General features: G+C 50.6%; 1 protein-coding gene across 2 annotated transcripts in view; it reads left to right on the top strand.

Moving 5' to 3' along the window:
- Positions 1-470: 470 nt before the first annotated feature.
- SSUH2 (ssu-2 homolog) overlaps positions 471-10,014 on the top strand; it is a 32,720-nt gene continuing 23,176 nt past the window's right edge. The window contains exon 1 of one of the 2 annotated variants that reach the window (XM_036869770.1): positions 471-549. Coding sequence is in view for 1 of the 2 variants with exons in the window: in XM_036869769.1 (XP_036725664.1) it covers positions 9,230-9,257 (28 nt within the window). In the remaining variant the exon portion in view is untranslated. Of the gene's footprint in view, positions 550-9,202; positions 9,258-10,014 lie in introns of those variants that run through there. The other variant, XM_036869769.1, reaches the window with a different exon arrangement.

The raw sequence follows: 10,014 nt of genomic DNA, 5'->3' as shown, positions 1-10,014 counted from the left end.
GCAACGAGGAGACTGAATAGTGGGGACCAGGGCAGGGGCGATGGAGGGGTGCAGGGTGCCCCTCGCAGGCCACGGCAAGGGCTCGGCTTTCAGGACCTGTGAGATGGCAGCCAGGGGCGTGCTGAACAGAGGAGGGCCGTCACGTGACTTGCAGTTATAGAAGGATCAGTCTGAGCGCTGTGTCTGGCAGAGGCTCGGAGAGGTGCGGGGAGGCGAGGAGGGCAGCAGGAGGACCAGGAGGGAGCTCCCGCAGTGACCCCGGGAAGAGGGGGTGGGGCTCCGTGTGCGCAGTGGGAGCAAGTGGCCACGCTGTGACGTGACCCAGACAGTAGACGTGACGTGCTGCGTGGGGGGCAGAGGGGAGTTGTGGGCGCGGGTGGGGGCGGGGGGGACAGAGGTCAGGAGTTCAGTTGGAGAGTCTGTTACATTGATCGGACATGTCCCAGCTGGAGAGGGGCCTGGAGCTCAGAGGCGGGTGCAAAGTTGGAAGTCGGTTGTGGTCAAGAAGCAACATGAGGTCACCCAGGAGTGAGTGCTGACGGACACAAGGTGAGTCCAGGCCCCCAGATTTAGAGCCGGGTGCGGGAGGGGGGCAGGGGGTGGTGGTGTGCGGACGGATGGCGGCGCTCTGGGGATCCCGTCCGTCCTGGGAGGAAGCAGAGGCGGCAGGCCCGTGGGGAGGGGGCTTGGAGCTGCAGGGCAGTCGCAGCGAAGGCCTCAGCTGATTCCCTCGGGCCGCGGTCGTGGGGCCCTTCAGAGTTGCCCCGAATTCGGGCAAGCCGGCCTTGCATGGACCGGTCCTTGGACGTGGGCCCCTCCGGAGGGTGGGGCATGCCCTGGGGCCGGGCAGCTCCCTTCTGCCCGGGGCCATTCCAGAAGGGCCCCCTCTGGGCCTTGAGCGGGGATGCCCCCAGGCTGGGGAGTAAGTCCTGAGGGACCTGGGGGTGCGGCCCAGCGCCCACCACCCCCATCCACCGGGGGACGTGGCCAGGCCCTTGTAAGACAGTGGCACGCCAGGGTCTGTTACAAGAGTTGGCGAGTTTGGGGTTCCCTGGAGAGTCAAGGTTGATGGAACCCAGCAGCTGTGATGCGTCCGACTTCCAGGTTAAGTTTTCCTTTGTGTTCCATAGTTTCGGCAGCTGAATTTTGTAAAGTGAGACAGCCCGTTTCTAGAGACTTGAAGGAGGGGCCTCACTTAAGTCAAGATGGTAAGGGATGGGGAGCACAGACCCGGAGGAGGTGGAAGGGAGAACCCAAGGGCATCCGGCCAAGGTGCCAAGTGGCAGCACACACAGCGTGGATTAGTGCAACGTGGGTGATCCTCGGGAACTTCCAGAAAGACCAGGGAGGGACACTTGTTGAAGTATGGCTCTTCTGTTGTCAAGGAGACAGAGGTTCAGATTATCATCACTCAGTGAGAAAAGGGAAGGTGGAAGAGTGACCTTCTGAAGGCCAGGGAATTGACAGCATCAGAGTTGCACTTTCTTCCGTGAAAACTTTCCTCTGTGGTTTACTTGTTTGGTTGATTGGGTAGCCAGGCTTACAAGGATGGAGCCATTTTCTAGCCAGGTCAGTGAAAACCACATCATTCTCTCTTCCCCCAGATTCTTACAATGACAGGTAGTAACGCATGGAATTGTTGGTAGTCTACATTAGGGCCTTGGTGCCAACAGATCTTGTTCAAATCCTGCCTCTGCCATACATGAGCTGTGTGACCTTGGGTAAGTCACTCACCCTCTCTGAGCCCCTGCTTCTTCACCTATAAAGAGAACAATATCTACCTTACATGTTTCTGTAAGGGTTTAGGTGGGAAGACACCTATGAAAGCATCTCCCTTCATCCTTGGCATTTGGGAGGCTTCAAAAGATCTCAGTCCCTTTTCTGTCACTGCAGTTAGGAGCTCATGATTTGACCCTGAAGGGATGTGCCAATTTCCCTGGCTCCCAGGGAGAGGAGGGTGCTTGGGTGCAGTGTTCCAGGAACCTCCCACTTGGGCAAGTTTCTTATTTGTGTCAAGACCATTCTCTTCCCCTCCATCCTCGATTCCTGCCATGGGCACCACTGGTCTCCATCCACCCAGCCTGCCGATAAGCCAGGAACAATGTTATCGCAGCTGCCAGGCCCTGTGGGGTAGAATTCCTTTGTTGGGCAGTCTTGGCTCCCTTGGGGGTTCTGGGTGGATCCAGGTTTATTTACATGGGCTGATGAGAAAGCCTGGGGCAGGGCCTGGCTCCTAGTAGATGCTCAGTGAGTATTCACTGGATGGACAAGTGAGTGAGTGGTGAGAGCTCTATAGATGGTGGGGCAAGACCCACATCTGGAAAGAGTGAGACTGGATTTGGAACCAGTGCTCACATGTAGCTGTGTGGCAGGGGGACAATGTAGCACCAGGAGTTAGGAGGCTCCGGCCTGGCTTCTTACTGTGTGATCCTGGGCGGGTCACGTCACATCTCTGAGCCTTTTAAAAATATCTGTCAAGTGGAGCTAATAATAATTTGTAAACTGTAAAGTACTGTATAAACAGAAAGCAAGGGCTTCCCTGGTGGCGCAGTGGTTGAGAATCCACCTGCCAATGCAGGGGACACGGGCTCGAGCCCTGGTCTGGGAGGATCCCACATGCCGCGGAGCAACTGGGCCCGTGAGCCACAACTACTGAGCCTGAGCGTCTGGAGCCTGTGCTCCGCAACAAGAGAGGCCGCGATAGTGAGAGGCCCGCGCACCGCGATGAAGAGTGGCCCCCGCTTGCTACAACTGGAGAAAGCCCTTGCACAGAAATGAAGACCCAACACAGCTGAAAAATAAATAAATAAATTAAAAAAAAAAAACAAAAAAAACAGAAAGCAAGTGTTGGTGAGGATGTGGAGAAATTGGAACCCTTGTGCACTGTTGGTAGGAATGTTACAGTTGCTGTGGAAAATCACATGGCAGTTCCTTAAAGCATTAAGCATAGTATTACCGTACAATCCAGCAATTCCACTGCTTGGTATATACCCAAAAGAATTGAAAGTGGGGTCTTGAAGAGATATTTGTCCACCCGTGTTCCTAACAGCATGATTTGCTGTAGCCAAAAGCCGAAAGGCAGAAGCAGCCCAGGTGTCCATGGATGGGTGATATAAACATACAGAGGAACATTATTGTGGTGTAAACATACAAAGGAATACTGTTCAGCCTTAAAAAGGAAGGAAATTCTAATACATGCTACAATATAGGTGAACCTTAAAGACCCTATATGAGGGGCTTCCCTGGTGGCGCAGTGGTTAAGAATCCGCCTGCCAATGCAGGGGACATGGGTTTGAGCCCTGGTCTGGGAAGATCCCACATGCCGCGGAGCAACTAAGCCTTTGCGCCACTACTAATGAGCCCACATGCTGCAACTACTGAAGCCCGCGCACCTGAGCCCGTGCTCCGCAGTGAGAGAAGCCACCGCAGTGAGAAGCCCGCGTACCGCAATGAAGAGTAGCCCCCGCTCACCGCAACTAGAGAAAGCGCATGCACAGCAATGAAGACCCAATGCAGCCAAAAATAAATAAATAAATAAATTTTAATAAAAAAGGCCCTACGTGATAAGCAACATAAGCCAGTCACAAAATGACAAATTCTGTACGATTCCACTTATATGAGACACCTAGAGTAGTCAAATTCATAGAGATGGAAAGCTGAATGGTGATTACCAGGTCCTGTGGGGAACAGGGATTGGGGAGTTACTGCTTAATGGGTACAAAGTTCCAGCTGGGGATGAAGAAAAGATTCTGTGGCTGGATGGTGGTCATGGTTGTACAATGTGAATGTACTTCATACCTCTGAACTGTACACTTAAAAAAATGGTTCAGATGGTAAATTTTATGTTACGTGCACAATAAAAAAATTTAAAGTGCTGTATAACCACCACCACCTTCATGAAAACAATTTGCTTTGACTGGAATTGAGCCTTTCTACTTATCTACGTGTAGAATGGCTGAATCCTGAATAATTTGAATTTCTGGGTGAATTCTTGATGCCATCAACTCACCAGGTGGTTATGGGGGCTCTCTGGGCTCAGAAGAGGAGAGGAGACATGAAATAGATAGGGCTTCTGTACTGGAATGTCCTAGGATGGCTCAGGTTGAGGCTGCCACCAAATGAGAGAACATCTGAAAACGCTCGGTGATTCTAAAAAGCTTCACCAGTTCTCACTGTGGTGCTTGCTGTTACCCCTGTAAGATCTGTGCCTTTTTAAAAAAATTAATTAATTAATTTTTTTTGGCTGTGTTGGGTCTTTGTTGCAGTGCGCGGGCTTCTCATTGCGGTGGCTTCTCTTGTTGCGGAGCACGGGCTCTAGGCACGCGGGCTTCAGTAGTTGTGGCTCGCGGGCCCTAGAGCGCAGGGTCAGTAGTTGTGGCGCACGGGCTTAGTTGCTCCGCGGCATGTGGGATCTTCTGGGACCAAGGATCAAACCCGTGTCCCCTGCATTAGCAGGCGGATTCTTAACCACTGCACCACCAGGGAAGCCCCAAGATTTGTGCCCTTGAGGGAGGAAAATGAAAACCTGTGGGTTGATAGGAGAATGATCTCACTAAAGAACTTAACCCAATATTATGTCTTCATCTTGAGGCCAAGAAACTGCCTCCCATAAAAAGGAAAAATATCTTAGACAGGTAGATGGTGGGTAACCTCATTAATCCGCTCCTGATTTTATCTTGAAATGACACTCGTGAGAAAGAAGTTAAGATGCTGAATTGTGCTGTTGCTTAAGTCAGCGGTTTTTAAAGTGTAGACCACCTGAGTTGGAATCATCAAGAGATCTTATAAAAAGAGACACAGTCCAGGCTTCCACCTCAGACCTACTTAATCAGGATTCCTGGGGACAGAGCCTGGGAATTTATAATATTGACAAGCCCCTTGGTGATTCCTGTTGACTGACTGAGAAACAAGAGCCTGGGACCAGCCCCAGCAGATTAATTGGGAAGCCAGGGACAAACACCTGGTTGGGTGGCTGCCTTTTGGGGTAGCCGCCGTTTTGATGGGAGAAAAACCAGCAACGGCCTCCGGGGGTCTGAGGTGTAGTCACAGGGGGAGGCAAGGAGGGGCCAGTGCTTGTCAGAAGCGGCCTCCTCTGATACAAAACGATCAACAGCCCAGACCGGCTGAGGGGCAAGGGTCCCCCACAAGGAGGTCTGATGTTTAAGTAACCGGGAAGTTCACCCAGTACTCATGCGACAGTTGATGTGTTACCAGTGCCTAGTGGGCGGTGCACTTTCTGCCACTACCACGCCAGTGTGTGTATCCCACGTAACACCTGATCCTCGATATTCCAGGGCGTCTTGTCTGCTGCTCTGCTGCCGCCTTTGCGCCTCTGAATTTTAAGTACCTGCTTATGAATTTGTCTCCCACTTAATACCAGGAGTGAGTTCCTCAAGGGCAGGAATTACCTGGTTTACCTCTCAGGGCTGGGCACACGGTAAACACTTCCTGAACTGTTGCAGGAGCATCTGGTGAACTTCCTGGTGGCTTAAACATGAGATCTACTTGCCAGAAACCTCTGTCTCTCATCCAGACTGGTCTGATGATTTCTTTCATCTTAGAGGATGCAGCCTGTGCTCTTTTTGCTAGAGTCTGGAGATGGTAGAAGTATGGTGTGTAGGGAAGGCACAGGTATATTCAGAGTGTCTGTTTCAGAAGAACAAAGCACTACCTCTTCCATGATGGAAACCGTTCAGTGTAATCAACCTGCCACCAGGTAACTGGTTGGTCACCATATTGGGACTCCGTGTTGGTCTCTGCTCCTGGCTGACTGGGCACTCAGCAGTAGCCAGGCCAGCCTTGGTGAGTGGAAGCCCATGTTGCTGAGCCCATGCATGACCTCCATCCCTTCCACTGTGACCCACTAGGCAAAGGCAGAAGTGGCTGCAGAAGGAGCCGGACTGGTCCCCACGGGATGGGTCACACCTCGACTTTAAAGGATGATTGAAATCCTCCTCTGCTGAAGTCACCCTTTGATGAGCATTAACATGAGATACAAATGTTTTCATATTCTTTGCCCATTCAGAGAAATCTATCAATATACCTCTTTCCCAGACCTCCTTGTCACCAGTGTTCCAGTGATGTTCCTTCCAAAGTTCCTGACCATCCAGCAAAACCATTTTCCATAGCCTATAAATTGGTATAGACTCTTTTTTTTTTTTAATTGGGGTATAGTTGTTTTACAGTGTTGTGTTAGTTTCTACTGTATAGCGAAGTGAAGCAGAGTTCCCTGTGCTATACAACAGGGGTATAGACTCTTATCTGTGGCCATTTCTTCCTTCAGGCAAAATGCACAAGCAGGTGCACTGTTCAGAATTTTCCTCACCAGGAGGATTTCCTTCCACTGTCCTCTGGAGATGCTCCAAAAAGGGACTGCAGTGCTGCAGCATCCACCTTTGAATTTTGAACCCAGTTTACATTGATTCTGAAGTCACAAACTGTTGGGTTCTACTACTGCCCACTTTGTTTTATCGGCAAGCTTCTGCTTTAATATTCTTCGGAGGGGCCCAACCCAGTGGAAGGATCTGTCACTAGACAGATCTTCTCTCTGATAAGTTGAAATGGTCCCCCATCCTGGATCAGCTCTCAGCATGCCTGCTCGTAGGATGAGTGTCCTGAGACCCAGCTCCTCATGACAACCCTTTAAATACTTGCAGGTATCGGCTGAGCCCTACCTCTAGGAATTTCTCTCAGCATCATATTCAGCTGCAGCCAGGCACTGCGATTTCTAGTTTCTCTTCTAAAGCCCTATACTGCCCTAACATGATTCCCACAGCCCTGAGGTACCCTCAGGACTCAGAGACCGAACTATGAGATCAAATAGCCTTTATTTCCAAGAACAGACAAGATTCTCAGGCAGCAATAAATGGATAGAGTTAGCTCTTAGACAGTTACGTTCATTCAACAAATGTTTCATGGGTATTTCACCATGTGTAAGACCTGAAGAGTGTGATGACGGATCATATCCATGGACTGACGTGGACCAGTTCAGGAAGAAGAGCTCTAAGCGCCCCCTTCTTGACATCAATAGCAGTGATGCAGACTGAATGTAAAATGTCTGGAACGCATTTGATGCCTCTCCTTCCCTACCCGAAGCCCCTCTGATACTAGCAGGAAGTGGGAACCAGTATTAGCTTCATACTGGCCTGGAGCCTAGAATCAATGATGCTTGTTTCTCCTGACACCTGAATACTAGGTGGTGATGGTTACATTGTTTGGCCCGAGTCACCCACGCATGCCATTGTAGTTGCAGACAGCATTCCTGTCTTGATGCCTAAGCAAGATTAGAAAGGTCTAGCAGTTGGTTTGTTCATTTTCCATGTATTTTAAGAGATATTTATTAACCCATTACTATGTGATCTAACTAGTGTGCAGCAAGGGACTTTCACTGCCTTTCATCAACACTCCCTGGTTCCTAAGATACACCTCATGGTTGTCTGCATTTTTGCAGCCTCAAGACTTCTGGACCCCTTAGTACTCAGCTCTGTTTAACCTTCTGTGCTTCTGTTTGCCATTTAATAATTTCCTATGATTGTTTCTTTCAAATGCTGAGGAGGGTTTTTGGCATGCATATATGGTTGCTTAAAAAGTACTCAACATTTAATAGTGGTATATTGTTTTAGTTAAGCCACAGGTAGTTTGTCTATCTATCTATCTATCTATCTATCTATCTATCTATCTATCTATCTATCTATCTATCATCTACCATGTTTAGGTTCAAATATACATACACACAGACACAGACACAGACATAGACACACACACATTTATGTTTGGAGTAAAATACACACCCAGGCATACACATCCCTGGTAATCCTGTTACCCTGGGGACAGTTCTACAAGGGCTTCAAATCATTGCTTAATGTCTAAAGGTATTAAAAGGCTGTATTAGGATCTCGGTCTTTCTCATGAACATGCAGTAATGAAACTTATATAACTCTCAAGTTTAAGGAATTTAGTGCTCCGATCAACCATAAAAACCTATTTGTGGGCGTTGAAGCATCTGACTGTATTTAAGAAGCGTTTGTCAGATTATTGCTACTGCTTTCATGATTGTCACCAGCATTCTGTTGAGGGCGGGCAGTGAATGATGAGGGTGAACGCAGCAGAGGGAGACTGAGGGCACTTTCTGGTCGCCTTGGAGCCATCTCTGTGCGCAGCGCGGCCACTGAAGCCAGGCCATGGACACATCAGTCACAGCACTTCCCAGGTGAAGGCGACAGCCAGTCTTCATTGTGGGCATCGTGACACATCCCATGGGCATTGCTGGGCTGGGCAGGCAGGGCATAGGGTACATGCTTTGCCCTACAGAGCGAGGCTGTCCTGGCTAGAGAACTCCAGGCCCAGCTGTGAGGCGTCATTGCCAAGGATGCAGTGCAGGTGGTGCCAGCTCACGAGCCCTCTGCTTCCACCAGCAGGTGACCCAGGTCCAGGTGTTCATGGTTTAGACTCCTCTAGAGGAGAGGGGTGGTCTTGCGTCATCTTGCAAGGGTCGGGGTTGCAGGTGTTTCGAGCCCTGATGCAGGAGGCTCAGGAAGAGGCCTTTAAAAACCCACAGATGTCTCCCAGAGAGCTGGGCTGGTGTGGTGACATCAGCGGGCCACGCAGCCTGGGTTGGGAGCCGGCTCTGCCCATGCTGTGCTGAGCGGCTTTGGAGCATCACCTCTTAATCCCAGCCTCGACTCTTCCCCACTGAGCCCAGGAGGTTGACACTCACGACTTGGGAGCTCCCCCCTGCATCTCCCGTTGCCGTTGGGGAGGTAACCTCCTTGCGGTTATTACATTTTACATTGTTCTCTACCCGCCTCCTCCACCCTGCCTGCCCAGCGCTCAGAAACCTGCCTCCCTATAGATGAGCCATGTGGCACAGGGGTCAAGAGCTCTGACCTGAGAGTCAAGCAGACGAGAGTCTGAATCCCAGCTCAGGAAAATGGGTTCCATGAAGGTGCCCATCTCGTAGGGCTGCGTGAGGATGCAGGTGGTCAGGAGCACCAGCACGAGCCCGGCAAGTAGAGGGTCTTGTGAGGAGGAACCCCAAGAACCCTTAGACTGGGTCCAGAGCAGCCGCCCTGATGGACTCGGTGCTTCCCCACAGATGTTTCCCTCTGTTGTATGCAGATCAGGTAACAATGGGCCCGCTGTTCTGGGAGGGGCCTAGGGTGGTCCCTCAGATCCCAGCAGCCTGAGCCCACTGGGAGGGCAGACACTTGCCTGGCTGGACGTCTCGACGATGGACAGGGATCTCAGTGACGATGACAGTAAGTACAGGCTGTCAGGGCGAGGGGCGCCCGCCTCCGTGGGTCGCTGAGCTGAAGTCTCCCCGCTGCCCTCAGCGCTGTCTTGGTTCTGCGTCTGTGTGGCTAGAGCATCCCTTCCTTCCTTCCTCCCTTTCACACGTAAAGCCCGTGTGCAGCCTGCGGGCTGTTCTTCCATTAGGTGCCTCGGGGCAGCGGAGAAGGAAGGTAGAAAACCAAGGTGAGGACTTTCCTCCCTAACCGCGTAACACTGTCCAAATCTTAGATTCTCTATCCTTCCTTTCTCTGATTGATAGTCTCCCCTCCCCCGCCCAAGCCAAATGTGAGCCTGAATATCAGGATTCTCATTTCAGTCGGAGGTGCATCAGTTCTTAGATGAGGTTAATTTTAAAGCAATGTCAGTGAAAGGTCTTTACGCACGATCTCCCTCTAGCAAAAAGCTCGCTTGTTCATTACTGCTCAGGAAACATAGTCCAGGTGACCCCATCTTGTCATTAGTGGGACAGAAATACAACGGAATCTAAGAACTAATTAAAGAGATGAAGAAGGAAGTGGTATTTTAAGAAGAAATGTGCTATGTTTTAAAACAAGAAAGTTGGATAGTGAGTTTGGAACGGACAACATGGGGAGTATCAGGTTGGGAATTGGCAGGCTAGGGTTCAAGTCCTAGCCCTGCTGTGAGTTGGCTCTGTGATGTTGGTCAAGCCACTTAACCTCTCTGAGCTTCAGTTTCCCCATCTGTAAAAGGAGATTGGTCAGG

This window comes from Balaenoptera musculus, chromosome 11 (genome assembly GCF_009873245.2).
Source record: "Balaenoptera musculus isolate JJ_BM4_2016_0621 chromosome 11, mBalMus1.pri.v3, whole genome shotgun sequence".
In the NCBI taxonomy this organism is placed as follows: Eukaryota; Metazoa; Chordata; class Mammalia; order Artiodactyla; family Balaenopteridae; genus Balaenoptera; species Balaenoptera musculus.
Note: the sequence above shows the minus strand (reverse complement) of the source record. Positions and strands in the feature narration are given on the sequence as shown.